At 40.4% G+C, this 25,280-nt stretch overlaps 2 protein-coding genes across 3 annotated transcripts; one reads left to right on the forward strand and one right to left on the reverse strand.

Moving 5' to 3' along the window:
• Positions 1–343: 343 nt before the first annotated feature.
• adra1aa (adrenoceptor alpha 1Aa) lies at positions 344–6,766 on the forward strand (the record flags this gene model as incomplete). Its single annotated transcript, XM_080766630.1, has 2 exons — positions 344–1,241; positions 6,207–6,766. The coding sequence occupies 2 exons, from the start codon at positions 344–346 to the stop codon at positions 6,764–6,766; spliced, it is 1,458 nt and encodes a 485-aa protein (XP_080622756.1).
• Positions 6,767–12,387: 5,621 nt separating this feature from the next.
• Positions 12,388–24,908, reverse strand: LOC308316504 (dihydropyrimidinase-related protein 2-like; the record flags this gene model as incomplete). 2 transcript variants are annotated; one of them, XM_080765156.1, is made up of 14 exons in its annotated part: positions 12,388–12,508; positions 12,629–12,818; positions 13,133–13,312; positions 13,745–13,915; positions 14,601–14,742; positions 16,005–16,161; positions 16,287–16,407; positions 16,646–16,714; positions 16,827–16,907; positions 17,376–17,437; positions 19,215–19,379; positions 20,170–20,354; positions 22,119–22,207; positions 24,867–24,908. In XM_080765156.1, the coding sequence occupies 14 exons, from the start codon at positions 24,906–24,908 to the stop codon at positions 12,417–12,419; spliced, it is 1,746 nt and encodes a 581-aa protein (XP_080621282.1). In that variant the 3' UTR covers positions 12,388–12,416. The 2 variants fall into 2 exon arrangements, with proteins under 2 accessions (XP_080621282.1, XP_080621283.1); XM_080765157.1 differs by lacking the exon at positions 12,388–12,508 and having other exon boundaries at positions 12,681–12,818; positions 13,133–13,335.
• Positions 24,909–25,280: the final 372 nt, after the last annotated feature.

The raw sequence follows: 25,280 nt of genomic DNA on the forward strand, positions 1-25,280 counted from the left end.
CTACTACTACTACTAATAATACTCCAGTTCCAAGAGAGTTTTTCCTCCAGGTGCATACTGCATACTAACCTGTCATTTAAACCTCAGTGACATTTTCAAGATGGATCTGATGCTAGCTCAATAGGCTTGCCCTACACGCATTATGTTTTTCTCATGCATCCTGTTTTCTTTTTCTTCATACATTCCCGTAACAGCTCATTAGACAGAGGCATCATCAGTCAAGCCATGTTTTGACAGGACAGACTTAATGTGATCATTATTCTAATGGATTTTGGAGTGCGCTAATGTCCTTGTTGAACTTTAAAAAGGTGCAGGTCTCACATAACGCCTGTTTTCGGAGCAAATGCTTCCTGTGTTTGAAAACATGACCCCCGACCTCCTGTCTCAGAATTGCGCCAACTGTAGCCAGGGGTTGGTCGCGGAACTCAATGTGGTTAAGGCTGTATCGCTGGGTGTAGTGCTGGGCGCTCTAATCTTGTTTGGAGTTGTGGGGAACATCCTGGTCATCCTCTCGGTGGCATGCCACAGACAACTCCGGACGGTCACAAATTTTTTCATCGTCAACCTGGCGGTGGCAGACCTGCTCCTGAGCTCCATTGTGCTGCCCTTCTCCGCTACATTCGAGATCCTGGATCGGTGGGTGTTTGGACGTCCATTTTGCAACTTGTGGCTAGCCGTGGACGTGCTGTGCTGCACGGCCTCCATCATGAGCCTGTGTGCCATCTCCATAGATCGCTACATCGGCGTCAGCTACCCACTGCGCTATCCCACCATAGTGACGGAGCGCAGGGCGCTGCTGGCAGTGGTGGCACTGTGGGTGCTGTCAGTCGTCATATCCATCGGCCCCTTGTTTGGCTGGAAGAAGCCGGGGCCCGAGGACGAGTCCGTCTGTATGGTCAACGAGGAGCCCGGCTATGCCATCTTCTCTGCCATGGGCTCCTTCTACCTGCCTCTGACCATAATCCTGGTCATGTACTGTCGGGTCTATGTGGTAGCTCACAAGGAGAGCCGGGGTCTCAAGGAAGGTCTGAAGATTGAGAAGGCTGACTCAGAGTGTGTGACGTTAAGGATCCACCGGGGCAACACTGCCATGTCTGAGGACGAGGCCCTGCGCAGCCGCTCACACTTTGCCCTGCGCCTGCTCAAGTTCTCACGAGAAATGAAAGCCGCCAAGACCTTGGGTATCGTGGTGGGATGCTTTGTGCTGTGCTGGCTGCCCTTCTTCCTGGTGCTGCCGATTAGTGAGTATTTACATCAACATCTTCTTGTACTGTTGAATCCTAATTGTTAATCTATTAATTCCAGGAATGCTTGTCTGTGCATCTGTCTGCCTCTGTGTGTCTATCTCAGTTTTATACGGAAATATGGAGATGATGTCACAGTAGTCAAGTCAAGTCAAATTTTATTAGCCCATGGAGATGCAAATGTGTCGCTTTTCCACTTGGGCCATCTAGACTCATTGGCAAAACAGCATGGAGCATTTTGGAAAGCACCCATACGGTCCTGCTTACCACCTGCTTCTAAATTGCACTTAATAATGCAGGAGGCAGCAGGACATTGTGCGATTGAAAACAAGCACTTCGAAACTCTGACACAAAAATAATCACCTGCATGGAATTTTAGGACAGAAAGTAGCATGTCACGTTGGATTTCTATTAGGGATGTCCCGATTTTTTTTTCGTTCCCGATCCGATCCCGATTCCACAATTTCTGTGTTAGCCAATACAGATACCAAATACAGACAATTTAGCCACCCCACCCCCAAGGGAAATCAAAATAAAATATGTATACTTGGTTAGTAAGTAAGACAGGCTGCTTAAATTGGGCTTTTATTTACTCCAGCATAATCAACATTTTTGTTTATTAAAAGGTCAGAAATAACATGAAAATGCTAGCCTGGAATCCAGTGAATGGGATCTAGATTCTAGGCTAAGAAGAATGTATAGATTGATGTCATACAAAGTAACACAGACTCAGAAGAATGTATAGATTGGTGTCATACAAGGTAACACAGACTCATTGCAATTTGTCACGACACAGACTGGATGATGATACTGTCGTGCGTAGTCATTCCCCAAAGACACATTCCGTGCCAGGAAACAGTGCCCAACAGCAATAGGAGGTACGGTAGATGTCTACAGGTAGCACTACTGAGTGACTAATCAAATATATTTTTATAATTCTGATATCATCATTTTACCTGCCATTAATATACAGCAACAAGGATTAGGGTGTGCTAGATTATTTGCTTTAACAAAAGTGTGTGTGTGTGTGTGTGTGTGTGTGTGTGTGTGTGTGTGTGTGTGTGTAAATGGTATAGATCTAGAAGCTCACGTGTGTTGTGAGCTTGTAGATTTGGTTATTTTAACCATTCGTTGTACTACGAAGTATATAGGACGTATGTGCTTAAGCTCCATAACCTTTAAGTTAATTGAGTATTTCATAAAGTGGGAACATGTCGATGCGTTACGGCTTTTCAGAATGTAATCTCACGTCTACTCTACACAGTACATTCATTCATTAAAGAAACGATTGATTCTCGCACTGCCGGACTGTGCTCATGAATATATGTGTGATAATGTTAATTGAATTACTTCGCAAGGAGTTCATAGAGAGGTTAGTGCAATTCAGATGAGCCCAGCTGTGCCTTAAGCCAGACTTTGTCGTATGATATGGTGCCACACTCTGAAAATAGCAGGTCTACAAGCACACTATTCAGTATTAATGACCATTCTGGGTAGCTGTCATTAATAATACAACTCTATTAGGTCATATCTCTCGGAGCATCTGATCTTTCTCTGTCAGCAAAAGTCAGCAGTAGACAACACTGTAGAAAATGAGCACATTTCTCATTGCTCAGTAAAGTACACCAACACTTATACTGTAATGTATATCCATACTTGAATACAAAGGCAAGGGGTCCACTGAAAATGCTAGATTCCATGCACTCCCTTTCACTTAGCTGCTTACGTTATCAATGTGACGTCACTAGAATAGAGGGTATGCGTGTGACATCATCATAAAGTGCGATCAGATAGCAGTAACGGCATTAGTCACTTTATGCATGCGCAATTGCGCATACCCTCTATTGTAGATGAAGTCATCACTTCACTTTTATGGCTTATTAAATTTCTTCTCTGTCAAGGACAGTCAGAAGCCAGTGTGCCAGCTATGCACTCTCTTTATGCATGGAGGGAATGTGAGAAAGGAATACGAATCACATACATTTTTTTTTAGCTCTTTAGAGTTCTCACAATTCCCTCAGGAATCACTTTAGATAATCCAATGTACATAAGGCAACGGGAACTACTTTTCACATCCCTCCTATAGTTACACATACAGTCTCTTCACACCCGGGAATGCCCTATTCACTGTGTACACTCATGTTGATAAGAGTAAATATAGCGAGTAGAGTTTAAGTAAGGGCTTTTCATGTGAATACCAAACGACTCGCCCCTTTACCAACTCGCCCCGCGAAACTCGCTCCGCTTGAGGGGTTGGCGAGATGTTTCAAAGATGCATAAAGCGGCTATAGGAGACAACGGAAACATGGGAGAAATCGCTTTAAACCCCGATGCCGTTAAGTATTTATAATCTTTTTTTTACAGTTTTGGCTGCTCTGAAATTCTCTCTTCTTCCCTTCCGTATGTACAGCTGCGTCCTATTGAGTGCTTACGAACTGATCAGGGACCCTACAGGGAAGCGATGAAAAGAGCTTAACCGAGGGTGCCGAAAGAGGCTATGTATCCTTAGTCCTTACCACAGTGGTGGCCTCCCTTTCAATGAACTAAGGTCTTAATACAAAGTTATTTACCGTACTTTCACAGTTTAAGTCTTAGACCACCAAGCAGTGTTTCAGTTTGGAATTATTGCACTTCTCAATGTACATCCTCATTAAGAAAGACATTGAAGTAATACACACATTTTAACACCTCATTTCTGCATGGTGGCAGCAGCAGCAGCAGCAGCAATAAACAATAATGTATGTCTTACCTATATTTGGGAGAAAGTGCCTTTTCCCTTTCCCTATGAGTTTATCCAACCGGGCAATAGTTTATAAAATGTGTTTGCAACAGCTCAAATGTAAACAGAGGTGCAACCAACAGGTTCCTGTGTCACACAGTAGGCTACCTGTTACATAGGTTCCTACTTCCTAGTTCCTACCCATATTACTCAAAACAAACACCTATTTCAACATCCATTTTATTCCCCAAACTTAACATATATTGTTTTAATAGATACGTACATACGTACGTACGTATCTATGTGTGTGTGTGTGTGTGTGTGTGTGTGTGTGTGTGTGTGTATATATATATATATTATGTATAAACTAAAACACCACCACCAGGTGCTGCAGTGCCATCAGCACCCCACTATCAACATCCCACTAAAGTAAGACAACGTTTTAACAAAAGAACATTTGGTTCGGTGAGAGGACGGATGAATAGAGTCTGCGCTGCCGAAGCTGACTGAACATTCTAGTCAAAGTGAGGGTTTTTTGTAGCGAGCAGCTAGGGTCCACGGCCAATCATCGGCCAGGGCATTAGTGGAGCCACCAAATCATCAATAGGGACCAATTCCCCCCACAGACTGTCAATTTGCCACAGTTTACAGACAATGTGGTAATGAGCTCTCCAGTCTCTCTCCACCTCCCAACCTTGCAGAAGCAGGAATACAGAATACTGGTAATGCAAAAAGAAATACAAATACTAATCTAAATATAAAATTATACAAATATACAAAATAAATATGTCTGGCCATAACAGTGATGTTTGAATTAGAACATGATGGAATGGGCAATGACTTATTTTTTGCTGATGCTCTTTTCCGTTGAATGCACCTTGCCAAGATTTAGTTTTGAGGGTGCATGCATCTCAGACTGCATATACATTTCAGGGGCTACACAGGCTGTATTTACATTAACTGGTTCTTGTAGTGTGATGCTGCTTATTTTGGAGACAAGTGTGTTCTGGTTCTTGCTTTTTTATGGCTTTTGTAATAACATTATATGATCACACATTCAACTCAACAACAGAACAACTGCAATCAAAGCCTTGCTTCTTAGAACATGAGAAAAGCAGAATCAACTAGAAAAAGTGCCCCTCGGGGCACAGGTCTCCACCAGGATAGGAGCGTTTTTGGGGTATATGGATCAAATGTGTACGAGTAATATAAAGAAATGTGTTTCTGCCTCATGGTGGCGCTATAACAGGCTGTTGTGTCACTGTTGTGCTAGGCTGCACAACAACAAACACACACATATTAACTGCATATATGATGATTTCAGGTGTGACAGTACAGTACAGTACACTAGTACAGTACAGTAGAGGGACCTCCACACGGTAACTCTGTCATTTTTCAACCATTTTGGATGAGGGGCGGCTCGCCGGAAACTGCCTGGCCCCCTGGGCGCGTTCCTGGGGGTCTGGATGTTCCGGGGACCTCCACACAGAGTTGCACCACTCACTTCACACGGGTGTGATTTTTTGACATAGCATGGGTTCAAATGGATGAGTAGTACAGACGGTGAGTCTAATAACTCTGTTGTGGAGCCATGTCCACATCACAGTCTCCTTTTTCAAAAGACCTACTTTGAACTGTCTCGGAACAGCCTGTCCTATAAAATGTTTAACAAGAAATCTCCCTCGGTTATATATTTGGAGATAGATGCTCAGTTGCAGTGCTCATCCAAGAAGACAACCATTTTTTGATGTACCACTGGCAGACGCCAGATCTGTGAGGAGTCACCTACATTTACAGTGACAACCAGGCCTGCATGTAATGGGCCCGTTAAAGCATTCTGTCCTTCGCTTCACTAAGGGCCCTGCTCACAGTCTCTCCATGTGACGCCTTCCTTCAAAAATTGCAATTTATGAATGCAATTTTAATGAAGCTATTAACCTTAAAGTTGGTAGAGATCCTTAAATGGAAACTGCATAAAACTATTATTAAGCAGCTCAAGTGGATCTTAACGAGTGATGATGACTATGGTTTTCAGTTTGTTTGCCATTAGTTACCACTAAATTGGGTAATAAGACTTGATTTCAAATGGCCATAGCACTGAATATACATTTTGTGATTTCTTAATTTTAACAAACACTGCCTATAGCACAGAGATTCAGTTCAGGGTTTAGATTTAACTGTAAGTATAACTCAGGCTTTATAGTATCCTCCATCTGATTGGTTTGTGTCTAATGTCCCTGCAGGCTCCATGTTCCCTGCATACAGACCTTCAGACACGGTCTTCAAGATCACTTTCTGGCTCGGCTACTTCAACAGCTGCATCAATCCTATTATTTACCCCTGCTCTAACTTGGAGTTTAAGAAGGCTTTCCGTAGTCTGCTAGGAGTACACTGTCTGAGAACAACTCCCAAACCACAACACCATCATCTTAATACAGGGCTTAACCAGGGTCAGGGGCATAGGCATGGGCAATCCCTCACTCTTGCCTTGGACTGCAGAGGGGACCCCTCTCGATTTAGCCCCTCCTCCTCGGTTGGCCTGTCCAGAACTCCCTTCTCCAGGGACATAGGAGACTGGAGGATGTTTTCTGGGGGCCCGAGAGCTAACTCAGGAGCACCAGCAACTGGCAGGGCAAAAATGGCCAAACTATGCAGTAAGAGCCTCCAGAGGACTTGCTTCTGCATTCACAGTGAAGACGCGACCTCGCAGGAATCTAACCATGTTGCGCCCACGTCCTCCGGAAGGCTTCCCACCATTAAAATCCACCAGCTATCCCTGTGTGAAAAGGGAGAGCCTGTTTAACCACTGTAATCCCTCTTCATTCAGTCATGTTCCACCCTCAAGGTCCTGGACTATTTATAGAAAATAGAGGGTACGGAGAATTGAATGTCTCTGTTAACGAGGCTAATGCTAATGAACTCACTTATGAGACCAGTCACTATCATTCTGACATGATGTTTTCACGAGTCATAATTGGGGAGAGTTCACTTTTACTGTAGTAGCTAAACACTTAGCCCTATTTTAATTAATCTGATTTTGAAGATAATTTGTAGGCTAATACGAAGTCTGAGATTATTTTGTGTGTTGAGGAGGCAATCCCTGTGCTGGACCAAAATGTTTGTCAAGTTTACAAGTTTTGTGCTACAGAGTAATATTATAAATACACAGAATCATGTAAATAAGGACATTATTTTTATATGCTGCTTCATTTCAATAATGTAAAATAATGTCATTCACATCTTTGCATTACCCAGCACTTTTCCTATTGTAAGCTTTTTGGTCACTGCAAGAACTCTATATCAGTAACCCAGGCGGTTAGCATTCTTCATTGTCACTTTACAATAAAAATGCCATATTTTTTACTTGGGAATACATAGAGATTTTTTTAAATATGAATATACTGTGGAATTGTAAATTACTTTTATTTGTGGTTTCTGACCTCAATCCTGACTGGCCCCACAAGCCTCTTAAAACCTACAGATTTAGAGATGACAAGTTCCATCACACTCGGTCTCAAGGTTTTTTTCCCTTCCACGGAACAGAACATTTTTTTTACAGAATTGTGTTTATTTTTATTCAGATGCACAATCACTGTCATGCAAGCAGTAAAGCACAGGCACGAAGAGAATGTTTGTGTAGGCAGTATTTCCCAAACCACAGGGTCTATTTAACCATCCCATGTGGCTGTTTAACTAATTCACAGATGGCAGTGTTTTCTGCTCGGAAGAGCAAGAGAGCAATTTCACTGCTGATAGCAGTAATTGATTTTCTTGAGGCTATTTCATCTTCTGTGGCACGATGCAGAAACTTTTGGAATTGTTGTCATGCAAAAATAGCTGATGTACATCTGCTATTTTCACGATTCTTTTTTTACTCATGAGGTTTTCTGATTTAATTCTGTTTAATTTATAGGCTTAAAGTCTAGAGGTGGAGTTGAGTTGACAGCTCTTCCTTAGTGGAGGGGCCAAGAATGTGGCCAAAGGAATGTCCTCATTGTCATTGACTGGGATTTCTATGGATGTATGAATCATACTATCTCTGTGCAGATTCCATTAGGAGGTCATGGCATCCAGGCCATCAAACTACAGATGGACCAGATGACCTATAATTATCCTCACTCTCTCTCCTCCCAATATGTCTATATCTCTCTCTCCCCAACTCTCAGATAGCGTGTGACATGTACTGTACTGGAACAGAACCTCATGCCAAAGAATGCCTACATGGTTTTACAGGTCAACAACAATAACATTGTTTCCCACGATCCAAGTGTCCTAGACTCTTCTCCCTCCTGGCTCCCAAGCTATGGAATGACCTCAGTCAGGACTCGGAGTCAACTACAGACTCACTCCCCAGTTTCTGCCGCAATCTGAAACCTTGCCGGTTCAGACTCCAACCCATCCCCCAGCACTCGATCCGCCTTCCTTGTATCACTTCTTCGCCTGTAATTATTTATATTTGTATTTATTTGATAAATGTACAATTCAGATATATGTTGGTTATTGTTCTCATGTTATGTAATTTATTCAATAGAGAACCGAAGTCTGATGTCAATATCGGTAGAGGGCGCAGTTCATGTACTTTTATTTGCCTTGTAATCCCCATAGGGAGATTTTAGATCGCCTCATATAAGAACTGTGTTTGAAAAATAAACAAATCATCCAGGCCGCTTCACTCATATGGATATGAAGAATCAACTGGGGACGAGCGAGTGACGTCAGGACTTCGGCGCTCTATTAGACATACGCATAATGCTGTTTAGACAGATGAAAGTTTGATGTTTACCTGGTATTCTAGTTATTTTGTAGCACATTTACTTGACCATTAATCCTGTCTGTTTGTTTGACTAGGGTTCATGTCATATCTTGTACTTTGAAAGTCGCTCTGCATAAGATCGTCAGATAAAATCCTACATTGTAAAATGTATTACATCTTTGTCTTCGCAGGGGTCAGATAGAAATTGGAATAGAAGGAGTATGATGGATCCTTTGTTTCTGATTATCCAAATATTCCTTGTTATTATTCTGAAACTAAAGCAATGATGCAAATTTCTGACCCCTCAGTCTTGAGTCTCTTGACACTTGGAATGTAATTGGACTGAAATTCATGGCAGCTGTATGCCATCTTCAAAGCTTGGGTCTTGACGGCATTGAACTGATGAGAGCCAAATCAATCTTTACTATCAGTGACAAATGGAAGGTGTTCAAGGAGGAATTGTGGTCAGAATAGTGCTATGGTAGTGGTTTCTTCTCCATAACTGCAAGTGCAACCATAACTATCTAACACTGATGACTCATCATGTTCCACCAACACACGTCCCTGTGAGATTTCATCTCTGCAAAACCTGCACAATATGACTTTGGCTCTCGTAGCTGGTACGATGCCCCCCTTCCCTGGATTATAAGCAGTGTGTGGCTATGTGCAACATTTTCAAAGTCTAATTGGGCAACCGTTGCAACTCTCAGGACATTGAATCCAAGGAATCATAAACCTTTGCTTAGTGTGTGCATTCAAAGTGACATCGATGTTAGGACATCCATGATGTTAGGACATCCATGTGTCCCAATGGGAGAGCTTAGCTCTGGTCCATAGCCTTATGGACATCTCCAGAGCTAGGGAGAGCCCAATGTTCTGCAGTGTCTCAATACTTCCACCTAGTGTAAGGCTGTCTCTATTGTTGCCATTCATTCATTCATTCAAATAAGAAGTACAAATGATGGCAAACCTTGGAAACCTATAGAAAACACACAATACTGTTACCTATAACAATACTGCACAATTTGCACATCCATAATTGAGAATGTCAGCGCTTCTCATTATAGCAAGGGTCTAGTTTAACTTAGCTCTGGTCCATAGCGCAACAGCATTAACTTAGCTCGGGCTAAGTTTAACTATGCATTACACCTTTGAGAGTAGTGTGATGGTGGGTACATGTGTGTACAGTAACAGTATGTGCTCTTGTGAATACATACAATAAATACATTTAGTGTGGTTGTCTCAAATGCAAGCGCAGTACTGTTTCACCTACTTATTACAAGCAGAAAACGCAGCACGTTTCATCAGCTTGACCGTCATTGCTGGGTTATTGTGTTGGATCTGCTTCAGTACCCAACATTGGAAATGTTATTCTGTGGGCTAAATAGTCAGACTCTCTCCCTCTCTCAAAGCAGAGCCGTGCGGAACAAACATAACATTTTATTTTCCAATTTTGATTTCACACCTCCTGCCTACAATCCTTAAATGACATCAAAGTATTTGGATACCCAGTAAAAAAATGATGCAAATACTATTTTTTTCACTAATTTAATCCATTGACATCAACACTGATAGGATTGAATGCTGTCAGGAACTACTGTAGAATTCCCCCAAATCCTGATAGTCTATAAAACATATGTGACCAAGATTATAACACAAGCTCAGAGATAAGCAACAACAGTGCTCAATGTGAAGAAAAAACAAAACAAAAACTACCAAGAAACCTCTCCAACTGCAGTTCACTTCACTTCACTTCACACACTAGCTTGGCATATAAAACCAACACTTGACAAGGCAATGAAGAAATAATTCCAAGTTTTACAATATGCAGAGGATTGGTCAAAACAGAGCACTACACACAGTGCTACATACTGTAAAAGTATCAATATGTGTACTTTGTAAAGGTGTACGTCTGACAAGTTTAGGGTCAGCAACGTATGATAGGTAAAACGGGCAATGGAAGGAGAATCAAACATTTCAATTTCATTCACAACATCAATAGGACTTGTTAGTCTAAGGAACCATATGACCAAGGACACATCATTATCAGCACACTGTCATGGATTTCATATACATACAAGAAGCACTTTTCATCAGGTCTCAAAGCTTATGGTAAAAATTCTTGAAGAACCTTCATAGATGCATGATTCTCACATAGTATCTTATAGAACAGGCAGGCAAGTCGTTATGATTAACAAACATCATATACATACCAATAGTACAGACATATCCAATACAAAGGTTGCAATCTCAAATACAGTATTCACCATTTGGATTTTTTTGGTGCAAAGGCAAAACCAATTTGGATAAAACAGATTATATGGCAATGCTACCCCTACCACAGTTATTAACAAAGCATTACAGCTGCTGCGTTAAACCACTTAAGCCCTATATACTTCATTGTATGACAAATAACGAAAATAGATGAGTCAATCTAGATTTACTATCTTCACTATTTCTGATTTTCTTTTTGGAATTCTTTGAAAATTGTGGTCCCGTCTCCCCTATGTCTATAAAGACGTGCCCAAAATAGGGAGGCCAGGTTGAAAGTGGTTCAAGTGGAGATAGGAGACAACATAATATTAATATACCATCATCTGCACATACACAGCAATGGTTGTATAGCACCAAGTGCAGAGAGGGTGTTGGGAAGCAGGTCTCTCAATGTCAGTGTGATTAGTGGACATCATCCAACAAGTGACGTTGAAAATGGAATGGGATGAGGCAAATGGTTCACAACTTCACATATTTCCAAAAGACAGGAAAATACCGGTAGATACTTCTTTCCCCTATTGTCAAAGGTTCCCATGCTAAGGGGTGGAAAATAATGTGGTGAGCCTAAATAATAACCTTGAATGGGTTAGCACTACAATACCCTTTCAGTTCCATTTAGTGCAGTCAGTGCATTCAAACACTAATAATTCAGAGTTAATGTTTTACTATCACAAGGCAAAAACGTAAAACAAAAGACGATTCAAAGAAAAGAGGAGCATGTGCAACAATGAGACCAAAGGAAGACTGAAGTGAATTGTTTAGTTTGACCTGCAGCAAGACACACAATAATAGACTGCATGCATAGTACACAGCATAAGTAACACCTGGAGAAGTTAAAATGAGTGGTGAACAGTAACTAAGTACCTTTACTTGAGTACTGTACTGTGATGTACTTTATTGTCCAGTACATTTATAGGAAGGGACCGAAACGTACAAAAATACATTATGAAGAATTAACCCATTTCAAATATAGTGAAAATAGCCGATCTCTAAGCTCACAATGTGTCATAGCGTACATGTTGTGAGCTTGTAGATCTGCTATTTTCACAATTTCAATCTGTACGTTTGAATACTTTGTCCACTGATAAAATACTGCAAGTTCCAAACAAAATGTTAAATGCATAATTTTTCTTTGCAGGTTATATAACTCCACCACCAGTGCATATTCTCAACAATTCACTTGACTCTTCTGTAAAAAATAAAATGGCAGGAAGTTGGAATAAAACATAAGTCAATTGTGTTTACATTAAATGACGTAGCAGTGTGTTCCCAAAAATGGATGGAGTGTTTGTTTGAGGGGTGGGATGTGTCAGAGTGCCAGAGGTTGTTTCAATACCCAGATGAAACAACCTCTGGCAACCTCTGTGACAGTGCTGCAAACGGCCTCTGGTCTCTGGCCCACACCCCGGTTCACAGAGACGAGAGCTTAGCCGAGGTTGGTGATGTTGGATCTTCCACCGGGAGGAGCAGCGATGCGTTGGGTGTTACGACGAGGAATGTTATCGTCAAATTGGGCACCTGCGATTAAGAGATTTAGACAGCTACATTGACCTTCTGGTAATAATTGGACATCTGCAAATGCCAGGTGATGCAAACACTGGGCAACTCAAGGCTGCGGCAGTTTTGTTTTGTACTCACCAGACAGACTGAATCCAGACTGGTGAAGGTTACGGACGGGCTGGGGAGCTTGCTGCTGTTGCTGCTGCTGCTCCTGCTTGGCAGGGGAGGTCTTCACCGAGGACCCTGTGGACCTCGCTTTGGGAGGCTCAGTCACCTCAGACACTGGACCATCATACTGACCCCTGGGAACTCCTGTCAGCTGTGTCAGCTGTGTCCAAGGCCATTGTCGTTGTTGATTAATTCATTTGGTTAATCTATGCAACTCATTTAGATAATAACATTATGATAAATATAAGGCGATGCCATGGTCATCACAAATTATCAACTGAAATCTTGAATTATGTTAATCCAGCAGTGAAAATATATATATTTTTAATTGTACAATTTTAACATAATTAGTTGTTTTCAGTTAAAAATATTGAATTTGATAATAAGTATTTTCATCATTTATACTCATCACTCCATATATGGAACCCTATACCCGGTAGGCTCAGCTGATTACAATGTGGAAAAAGGACTCACCCTGCTGCGTGCCTTTATCCTCTTGTACACATGGTCAGGGAAAGGCCTGCGGCTGATATAGCGCCCGCAGCCCTCTGTGGTGTGAAGGTTACCTTCTTCAAATACAACCTTGCCCTGGCTAATGACCACCAGAGGACCTCCACGCAGCTCAGTGCCCTCAAATATGTTATACTCCACAGCCTGTGGGGGAGAAGTGAAGAACTCTGATGATAGAGATGTGAGAGAAGGGTGGTAGGCAAAGGTAAGACAAAGAGGTTGTCCTGTGCACTGTCAGGGCCCTATTACGTCTTAATTAAGACATGCAAGACCACCAGGTCTTATGTCTTAACGTAACACGTGGAGGCGTGGCCAATGCCATTTTGCTATTATTACTGTGCCAAACATGCGCTACACTAATTAGCACTGAATTAGTCATGGGTGTGGTTTGGACGTTACTTGAATCAAACCAATCCAAATCCAAACCTATCAAAGCAATATGTTGCCATTCCGCTATTTTCTGTGCGTTAAGTGGTGAGATCAAAAGAGGAACGTAAGAAACATTGCATGCATGGCCATCATCATCACCATAACCATGAGGAGGAACAAAACAGCAAACGTTTGTTCAAATCTAACCAGGTTGTGGCTCTTGGCTGAGATGATCTTGGTAACATCTGGATCCCACAGCACAAGGTCAGCATCAGAGCCCACGGCAATGCGGCCCTTGCGGGGATACAAGTTGAAGATCTTGGCGGCATTGGTGCTCGTCACCGCCACAAATTGGTTCTCATCCATCTTACCAGTCACCTTGTGGGACAGAGGATAACGTTTACTTTTAAACATTATATATATATATTTTTTTTTGTTAATCCTAGTCAGTAACACCCAGGTACAGCACACTCGATAATAGGAACCTTGTAGAAATAAGTACAATCCTGATTGCTAATTAAAACCATTAAGCCAATTTTATACTTCATTGTATGACGGTGTCACATGGCGAATAATGCCGACCTACAAGCTGCGACGCATTTTTAGTTTGTAGATGTGCTATAGAGGGTATGTGCGTAACATCATCATCATACCCGGACGTTATGTGGGAACGCCTACTGAGTGGCAAAAAAACTACTTTCTGGTCTTGACAGCCCATACATCCAAACAGAAAAGTCCTATCGGATTACATTAAACTATGTTAAACTCACTCATGTTATGCATGCACATACCTAATGACCTTCCCAAATTAGGGATGCCAGGTCACGCAGGATTTCACTGTGTGCTAGTGCTGCACGATTCTTGCTCAAATGTGAATCTTGATTCTCCTTCACAAGAATTGAGATCATGATTCTCACACGATTCTCATTTTAGAGTTACTAAAATGAATTGGACCGCCAATGCACGATTCTTCACAAAATGAGATTGCATAGGTGTCTGAATCTAGATCGTTTCTTGATGAATTGTGCAGCACTACTCTGTACATGTAGGTATTCTCCCTTACCACACATTTGTCCCAGATGATGGACAGCCTCTCCTCAGTTCCATTGGTACCCTGTGGGATCATGGTGAAGTCCTCTTTGCCCACAGCACGCTGAGAGGTGTGGAAAGTGCAGTGAGCACTACCGCTGACCTGCAGGTCCCCACTGGAGGGAAACATAAAGAAGTACTAACTGATTCTCCAAGAAAGGTTTCTGCGTTCTAGATTGATTGAAGTGTATAATTTACCCTCACTACTTTACACTACTTTACAATTCAAGCGTGTTTGAATTACATACAGGGTAATACGTTCCAATATATTACAGATCAGATTCATACAGTGTTCTATCTTCCTTCCCAAGCCTGACATATACAATTCTCCACAACAATAGCTACTTTCCTGAAACATAGCTCAAGTTTCTCATAATCATCCAATTCAAAGATATTAACATAAATGGAAGAAAATTTACTAAAAAGCCTCTTATGTCACTCATAGATCGGGCAACGCCAATAAAACCAACTTCAAGTACCGGTACAAAAGCTGTTCTTGAACTCCATACTGACACCTATTGGCAAAGGTGCAGCTGAGCTTTTAGCATTTCTGAAGTGAACCATAGATATAATTAGCCTGGGATCAATACCATGGTCTGAACCATTAGCCTGGGATCAATACCATTTTCAGGTTTCCGATCCAGTCGGAGCGGAAATAACTTTACGTCATCGTCCAAAATTATTCCTCTAGTTTAAAATTCCTCCACGGTGGAAAGCCAGGTGACGTGAGGTTATAGATACAGTACACGTAAATACTAAAGAGCAAGCCGTGCCTCCTAATGCCTATTTGCCACATATACTGTCTGTCTATTGAACATTGTTGATTTTGACAGCAACGTTTGATTTAGTTTAGCCATAGACCTTTGAATTTGTATATTTTTTACTTTTAGTCATATTTTAGTCATCTAAAATGTTTAATCTAGTTTAATGTTAGTCGACTAAATATCATACGATTTTAATTTAATGTCGACTAAATCTACAGTTGATTTTGCAGACAAAATGTATTTTGGCAGCCCTTGATAGCGTCGTAATAGCCAATCTAGACTATAACAATTTGAATCTTCATCTTGTGTGAGCATATTACTTTTATTTTAATTATTTATTTAATTAATTCATTAATTTAATTAAAGGTCTAAAAAAAATGTCAACCTCCTTTCAGCTGTACAATATAGATATTCAGCACTGTGAAGAAATGTCATGTGCAACTACACCACCTATTGGACACAGCTATGCTGAATGATACAAACAATACAAACATTACAAGCACCCTGGTAAGATGAGTTGATGACAGTAAGTTTGAAACATGGCTGGGTGGATATAAAACACATTTACCATGGTGATTGAGCTATAATTAGGACCCTGTCACTGGAGCACCTACCAGGAGAGCAGAGAGTTGAGGTAGTCGGGGGTGGTGGGATCTGGACTTAGTGGTGGAGAGGTGACGAAGGTTGCAGCTTTAGCCCAGTTCTTGCTCCAGTAATGGGTGCCGTCAGTTCCCAGGCTTGCAGAGATGGGCTCTCCATAAACCACAGCACCTATTACAATAGACAGGCCACACATGGCCCACGCCCCAAGTGTCAAAATGTCAAAAGTCAGACATAGAATTGGAGCAGTGAAGAAAATGGAGCCAATTTTAGTATTTTTTTTCCATTCCCCTCACCCCTTTTCCTGGCAAGGGCAATGACATCAGCAGCACTCTTGCTCATAACCTTGGTGATGTAGAGAGGGCAGTTTGTCTGATTGGCTACGGTGACGGAGCGGTTGACTGCCTCTGCTTCCACCTGCAAAGCAGGACAGACCACACACAAATTAAGCCAGACACCTATTTGGCTGCCATGACATGACATGACCTAATTTGATTCTTACTCAAATGTAACGCTAAACAATATATTTACATGCTGTATCCATTATCAGATTACTTTTTTCTTAGGTTGGAGTTTTTAGGCACTTTAAACCTCTGAGCTGTAAGAGAGGGCAGGTCAGACTTCAGAGATTAATGGCAGTTATAGAGTATCGTACCTCCTCTGGACGGCTAAGCACGTGGCCCTCTGGACCAGTGATGCCCAGCTCCATAATGCGGCGCTGCTCCTAAAGACCCAAAATAAGAACAATTGTATTACGATTTTAAAAAGAAAGAAGATATTATATACATATACAGTATAAACGCAATATTCTTTTATTTGAATGATTTTTCTTTTACCTCAGCAATGATATCCCCATTCTCAGCATGGACCTGTGCAATGGCTCCAAGGTCTCGGATGACACTGAAGACGTCATACATCTATAGAGAGTGAGTGTATACAAACTGTGTCTCAATTCTACTATATACTAATATAATAAATTTACTTACATTTGGACTAACAATGATACAGGTCTCTTCCGGTAATCATTATACCACAAATTTCAAATTCAACAGTGATATATACGTAGCATATAGCTGTTTTTTTTGGTCTTCTTTTGAGGCAGCATGAGTTGATTAGTTTACTCCTTCCTTCCTTCCACGTTGTGGGGCAATGATTTCCATCAACACCACGCTTAGTATGTACAGTGCTGAATATAGGCATTTGTAAGTAGCGGGAATTATATTTTGCCGTTTTTCATGGCGGATTGTCGTATAGAATTGTGACATAAGGATAGTCTGGTCATTATGCAAGTTAGCCTGCCAACGTTTAAGAAAGCTAAGCAGCGGAGAGAGAAAGACAAGAGAGCCTCCAGTGTCCATTTGATAGCGATACATAGCCAAGCATACCTGAGTGTCAGAAAGTTGGAAAATATCCTTATAAGCCAAATAGACCAGGAAAGAGTTGACACCTGCAGATAGAAAATTACAGAAAGCAGCCAAGGATAAAATAAGAAGTGCAAAAGGATGAAAAGACAAAGAACAAAGTGGAAAGTAAAAACAGAAGGATATAAACCACAGACCAGCAAAGTTAAGAGCGAGTAATTTAAGCTCAGCACAAAGATTTTGCAATGTTAAATTGAATTATAATCAAGAGAATCAACTTTGGGGCTGAAACTATTAATTATTTTCATAGCAATTATTCTATAAACTTTTTGGAGTAATCAAATAATCGAGAGTATTTTAGTTTTGGTTAAATTTTTTAAATATCAACAAATCGATGGCAAAAACATTGTAATAGCTTTTTTACAATCGATTAGTCTGATACTTAAGCTGTATTTAAATTCTACAACAACAGCGAGCAATAGCAGATCTACAAGCTCACAATGCGTCGAATCACAGAGCGTTCAGAGATTGCCGATCTGCTATTCTCTCTATTTTTAGAAGATTTCGACTACAATTTCAAAATGTCTCCCCAAAATCAATGATTTTTATTCAGATTGATTATCGATTATTGTAACCCTAACCCAATAAATCCTTTTTGTACATTTTCTTGATCGTAATCAAGATTTTATATGTTATTATTTTACGTTTACAGTCTCAGTAAGAACAGATAAAGCCATGAAAGCAACCCAAGCAATAGAATGCTATAGTTTGTAGTCCTACAACCCAGAAGTGATTTTGCATTGCTCTACCAAAAGGATTATGAATAGTATGTTGAATTGTGGAGATTATCTTGTTGAGCCAATTGTGAATATTAATAAACCTCAATATATCCATAATCCAATAAAAACATTCCATGGAAATATCTGATAACTCAATGTCGGCCATCAAGAAGATGTGATCTCTAGCAATCTATTAACCAAACCCAAAATATTGCTGAACAGTCACAATTGTGTAATTTGTGCTAAAAGCATTTTACAAATAGCAGCTTTTCACCAGAGGATAAGTGATTTCAATTAAAACAATTCCTTATGTCAATGTTATATGGACTCTCATAAATGTATTTATTTAATTGTCTCCTGTTGTATTTTCTGTCTGTAATTGTGTTTATATTATATTATAATTAGGCTGTTGCCTGTCTTGGCTAGGACAGTTGAAAAGGACATTTTTTAACTCAATAATTTAAACGATCCTGGCTAAATGACAAACTGTGGGGGGTTGTCAGCTCAATAGAAGTGTGTTCAGTCATGTGGCAAAATGCTGGTTAGGCTATATAATGTGTCCTGGTATGAACTCAAACGGTTGGGTGTATGCATTAATGTTGCAAATTTAGATTTAGTTTTAGTCATAGTCTTTTGAATAAAAAGAACATTTAGTTTTAGTCATATTTTAGTCACCTGAAATGTTTTACTGTTAGTCTAGTTTTAGTTGATCTACAGTTGAATTTATCGCGAAAAATGCATTTTGGTGCGCCTTGATGGCGTCATAATGGCAGATTTTACACTTGGTTGCATGCTGAAAATAGACGATCTACTTACTACAAGCTCACAACACACAGAGCTTGTACATCTGCTATTTTCAGAGCGTAACCCCCGAGTGCAACCGGCGAACATGAAATGATCTCTTCTCCACTAGTGACTAGTCCCACCCTAACAACTAGTTTTTATTTGTTGACGAAATTGTCAGTATATTTAGCCATAGTTTTAGTCATCATGGCTTTTTTTTTGTGTCAGTGGAAAAAACTAGTCGACGAACATTTTTCGTCATAGTTTTAGTCGGCGAGATCAACACTGGGAGTATGCATACCATGGTCCTTCACCAGGCTCTCCATCTCTTCTTGGACACCCTTATGCCACTCAGTGATGTCCACGTGCAGCGAGTAGTCACAGCACGACTTGCTGTCTGCCCACTCCCTCCACTGGTTGAAGGCTGCAGTTAGACCCACACCAGGCTCTGGCAGCACATGGTCCACTGGAAACAAGAGAAGATCAGTACAGGTGGGCTTTGGTGTGCACGGTCCACAGTTATAATGCAATCACACGCTTGACATCACTGCACATTTGCTGCTAGAGATACTGTACGTGTTTCAGTAAAGCTGCTTGACAATGCCCCTTGATTGAGAAATGCTAAGAGTTCCTTTGTCTTGAGATTAACCACTTAAATCCTATATACTTAGTTAACCGGAATCCCTCATGGGACTATACTCTCCTCCATTTTTCCCTCTACACCAAATCTGAACCAAAATGGCCACAATGAGCTTGTAGATTGGTTATTGGCACAATACTAGAGGAAGCGAGAACAACGATCTGGTACCACCCACTTTCAAAACAAACATATATAAATTCTCCTTCTATAGCACTGCCACCCAAGTGTGGAATGCCCTGGCATCCTTTAAAACAGGCCTGAAAATCCACCTTTCAGCAGGCCAAAGGGAGAGGAAATGATTGCTCCTCCCTTAGTCAAGTCAAGTAACTACCCCCCCACCTGATGTTTTCCCCAACCTGTAGATATCCTTTTTTTATCATAATTACTTTTCATGATGATTTGAATTTTGTTGTTATTTTTCATGTCATGATTATGAATTGAATAACCAGGACCTGAATATAAACAAGACCGCAAGGACTTTTTCCGGTGATGTGTGTTTGACTGTACTCTGTACCGTTTACATTTCTGCTAATAAAGTATTCAAGTATTGAATCAATCAATCAATTTTCTTTGAACGGTGGCCCCGAGTATAGGGACGTTTGGGTTCTATACATACTGATCATGGTTGTTCCCCCAGCTAATGCTGCCCTGGTTCCCTGGTAGAAGTCGTCTGCTGAGACCATGCCCCGGTCGGGCATCTGGAAGCGTGTGTGAACATCGATTCCCCCAGGGATCACCATGCGCCCATGGGCCTCAATGATCTTCACTCCACCAGGGACAATCAGGTTGTCTCCAATCTGCCTGAAAGAGAGACAAGATAGATGAAAGATGTGAATATGAGAGGCGAGTGGCTTTATGAAAGAATGAGGAAGATGGATTCAGAGTTTAAGGCGAGACACCCCAGGTGAATAGGGAAAAAAAGTTAAATAATAGCTATCACAATGAAACTTCTCCAGTTGATTACTTATATTAAAACTAAGATTTTTTGTATTACAAGTTTTCTGAAATTATATGTTTAAATATGCAAATTAGGCATTATATGCGCTAATTTGCATACATTTCGGGACGATAAATCTGAAGATCGGATAAAGCCAGGTTCAAAATTATCATTTCATTTTGTTGACACATTAGAGACAAAGAAAATTACACATGGGATTTTTGATATCTCTAATTATCACTCCACAAATCAGAAAATAGTGTCAACAGGCATAAAAAACCCAATTTTCGGCATTTTTTTGGTATAAAATGTGATGTAAATCAGGCTGTGAATGATATATCAACAAATCCATGTGTAAATGTCTGCGGAATATAGTTATGAATAAGACTGGAAAGTTTGGTGTATGTGAGTTCAACTGAAGTGGAGATTCTTTGTCCCAAGTATGAGGAAAACTTATTTTGAGAAAACGGCCTTTAAAGATTTGTATTGTAAAATTCCAAAACGTTTTATTTGAAGCCACTATTTTGAGACAAAATATCTCATCCAAACCTTGGCAACAACATATAATGGCATATATCATTGGAAAGGTCTGGACCTCAAGCTGACTGTGGTCTGATCCAAATATGGTCACTTCCTTTGTACCAACAACCAATCATGAAAATAGAGATGGTGGCTTTTCACCCCGAAAAACGAGCTGTCATTGGCTTAAATAAACTATCCAACTAAACATCTAAATCTGTATTTTTAATGTGTATTTTGCTTTAGTTTGAAAGAAAACATGTTTAGGAAGCAAAATAGCAAAAAAAAAAAAAAAAGAAAAATCATGATTTCACCTGGGGTGTCTCACCTTAAGATGTCAAATTAATGCTAATACATGAGGTCTACTGTAGGAAGGAATACATCTTTGTCAAATCTAGATAACAAGTATTCCTCATAATGAAAATGTATATCAATATATAAAAACAAAAACATTATAGATCAAATGCTGCTTGTAATGCTGGTAGTACAAGCTATCACTAATTTAATTTCTTTCTTGTTTCTTAAGACCGAGTCATTTGCGCTTGGCTGGGTTATTTACCTTCAAGTTCACATTCTCAGCTAAATTATTTATGTTTTGTATTTATTTATTATGATTAATATTATTAATATATGTTTGTTTTGCTTTTCAGTTGATCAGTGGCATAACACCTCAACTACACAGGCAAGGTGTGAGCATTCTGAAGGCGATATCACGCGACAAACTGTCCTGATCGTGTCGGCCATTGCGTTGAGAGACGTACCCTGAACCAATCAAATAACCAATAAATAGTAGCATGTAGATCTCCACCAATAAAAGTGTTTGGGGCCACAAAGATTTGCTCAAATAGAGACTCTAGTGAGATTTCATTGTTGGCTCACTCGCATCGCTGACAGTGTAGAATAGGTGTTACCCAGCAAAGAGAGGAAGTCACACACTCCTGATAATTAGGCTATCAGGTCATATTGGACCACTAATAGCAGCAGTGGCAGTATTTATAGTAGCCTACAGGAAAATTGTATACATCATACTGTAGCACTGCTATTACCACCTAATTAAATCTGCAGGGTTCAAGAAAACGAAACCACGAAGGAATGTGATGAAAACTTACTTTATGACTCCATCCTCCATATAGATGTCTGCCAGGAATGACTGATCATCATTAACTATCTTCGCCCCTTTGATTAGGAGACGATCACTCTAAAGAAGGAGGTGACAGTGAAGTCTAGTACACTATTCAATACATACAGGGGTCTTCAATGTTTTTCAGGCCAAGGACCCCTTAGCTGAGAGGGATGAAGCAGGGACCCCCACTACCTATTTTATAAAATCAAACATTTTCATTGATTTCATAGATTCATAGACTTGTGTAGCGTAATACATGGAAAACTTGTACTTGTACTGTTCTTTCCCAATACACCAAACCACTTTGCCGAAAATAACCAATCTACAAGATCACAAGCTTGTAGATCTGCTATTTTCCCTTTAAAAAAAAGGGTTAAAGTGGTTAATGTAAAAAACAGTTCATAACAAACAAAGATTTGGCGGCTCCCCTGTAGTAACTCTGAGGAACCCCTAGGGATCCTGGACCCCCTGTTGAAGACCCCTGCATTATGAGTAACAAAAATGCAAGACCAAGACCATTATGGAGATTGTCTGAAGTTAGGAAGAATCCCACCAAGACATTGCTAATAAATATAATATATATAATATTGCTTATATTGATCATTATTGTTTACTACTGTAACTGGAGAACCAGCTATCCCATGTAGAAATTATGGAAAATGATCACTGGGCCAATGTGGTTCATTCAGAGACAAATTAGACAGTGCTTGAAGAGGCAAGGATTGATGGAGGACGCATAATGGATGAATGATGGAAGAACAGTGGCGTGGAAAGAATAACTCAAATAATAAAATTAGTGGGAAGGAGAGCACAGCAGGTCTCACACGACCCTCCTATGAGGCCTCAGGAGAAAGCACCCAGCGAAATGTTCAGTGCTCATTTAACTCTGAGAGGACCAAAGTGGACTCATATGGGTGGAGGTGGCGCAGCAAATGAAGATGGAGCTTTATCCGATTCCACAAGACGAAACATAACCTAAGATGAGTGCAATGTAGTCCAGTCACTAATGGTCAGGGTGGATGGACATAGAGATGGGGCTTATACATTAAATGTGTTCAAGCACTGGATGTATTGATGTGATCGAATAAGCCATTATTCCACTAAGTGGGTCATGAGATATAGCCTAGCTCCAAATTTAGATGGTTTTGGTGCCGTCTGTGTGAACAAAATAACACTGCTGTAGAACAAACTCTAAAATGTCAATTACAGGATGAATATTTAATATATAATAGTTCAATTTAAAGCACAATATGTAAACTGCCTTCTTGTTGAAATGTGCTATACAAATAAGCTTGCCTGCAGCCTTACCCTGCCTTACAATGTAACGTCTTTCTTTAAACTAATATCCTCATGGTCCTAAAGTGTTTAAGTATAAACTATCAACATAACAAGTCAATTATATCAATGTAGGCTTTTCACTGGTCAAAATGCCCTAGGGGTTCAATACACTATTATCATAAAATGAATTGCATAAAACTGCTTGCTTGTTTTGTATTATCATCATTAAATCCATTATTTATGCTTAATCAAGCAGAAGCATGTTTGAAATTGAAACACATAGGCCTAGTACCATGCCGTCTATGACACCATCTTTGAGGCCAGGTAAGCTGAATTAACTTGGTCATGACTTGTGATTGTTTAGGTAGGCTACCCAACGTAATTTTGGTTGCCCCGTTAAAATGTTTGGGCTACTTTCAAAATCCAAACTATGGTCTGAGTGCCAGGAGCTTGCCGGGCCAGTTTACTGTAGGCCTATCTACTGGCTGCATATAAAACATCCTTATCATTGGATGAAGTTCCAACAGCTATAGTATTTACAAGAATAAATCACTGCCTATGCTGTTAGTGTCACAACATATATATATATATATATATATATATATATATATATCCATATAGATATGCCTCCTATACTGAATTGCCTTCACCTTTAGCTGCATGCACTCAGGCTATAAATGCTTTATGATCACAGCATAAAGCAATGGGCTATGGTGGATGTTCCTCAGCGTGACCTACTTTACAGAAGAGGTTTTACTACTTTTAACAATCATGATGTCCTCCGGTTGCTAGGCCTAAATGCAGTGCCTTTGTGTTGGGTTCACTGAGCTGGCTTAAATTCTTCAAATAAAAGCAAGGAAACTGCATGAATTATAAATACGCTCAGGTAATGTGTTATAGGACCTGGGGAATGGCAACGCAAATCTATTTTAACTACAATAAACGTTAATTGATGCAGAATGCTTGATGACCATGAAGATCACTGGACAGTCCATGCAGGCAGCTGAACACACAAATGGATGTCACATATCACCGAATGATTAGATGGAACCTGTCTCCACACTGTTAATCCAATGCTAAATTGCAGACGCAAACTGCATACAGAGTGCAAGCTGAAGCAGGCCAGCAAAATTAGATGCGATAAAAAAAGAAAAAGCCAGCTCGAATGTATGTTGCATTACATGAACAATGATAACAGCTAGAAACCTGCGTTACTTGCTGTTAGTTATTATGTTACCAATTAATAGCATATGATAGCATGCAGCGATGTGAGCCGATGATGACAGCATGCAGCATCAATGAATGACTGAATGAATGGATGGATGGATACAGACTTGGCTAACGTTACTATAGTAGCAGCAACCATGATGTGATATTTTGCTGCATTTCGTTTAAAACATCGTCAGTGCAAAATAAAATATATATATTGCGACATATAAAAGCATACAATACTCACTGTAATGCGTGGAATGTTTTTCTTTCCCTGGTAACCCGACATTTTGACGACACAGCTGTGCCTTAAATTGCCTCCTGGCTAACGTTAGCTACAGTACCAGTGAAAGGAATGGATGCTCTGCTCAGTGCCAGGATGGATGGCCAGTCGACGCCCAGGGCAAATTCACACTGCAGTAGGCTTGCTACACACACACACACACCTTATATTACTTAACTATATTGTCTTAGCAAAAAAAGTCAGCGAACATAAGCTTTTGCTAACGCTGCAGCAGGGCTAGGCGTTATTATGATTGCTTCTATTAGTATTATTTATTACGAGGTCCCTCGAGACCAAACAACAGATCGAGGTACCGACAGCACGAGACGAGAGCCACAAAAAGCCATTGGGCATGCGCAGTGCCCCGCCCCAATGCTC

The sequence above is a fragment of the Protomyctophum bolini genome (assembly GCF_963924005.1).
Source record: "Protomyctophum bolini genome assembly, chromosome: 6".
Lineage (NCBI taxonomy): Eukaryota > Metazoa > Chordata > Actinopteri > Myctophiformes > Myctophidae > Protomyctophum > Protomyctophum bolini.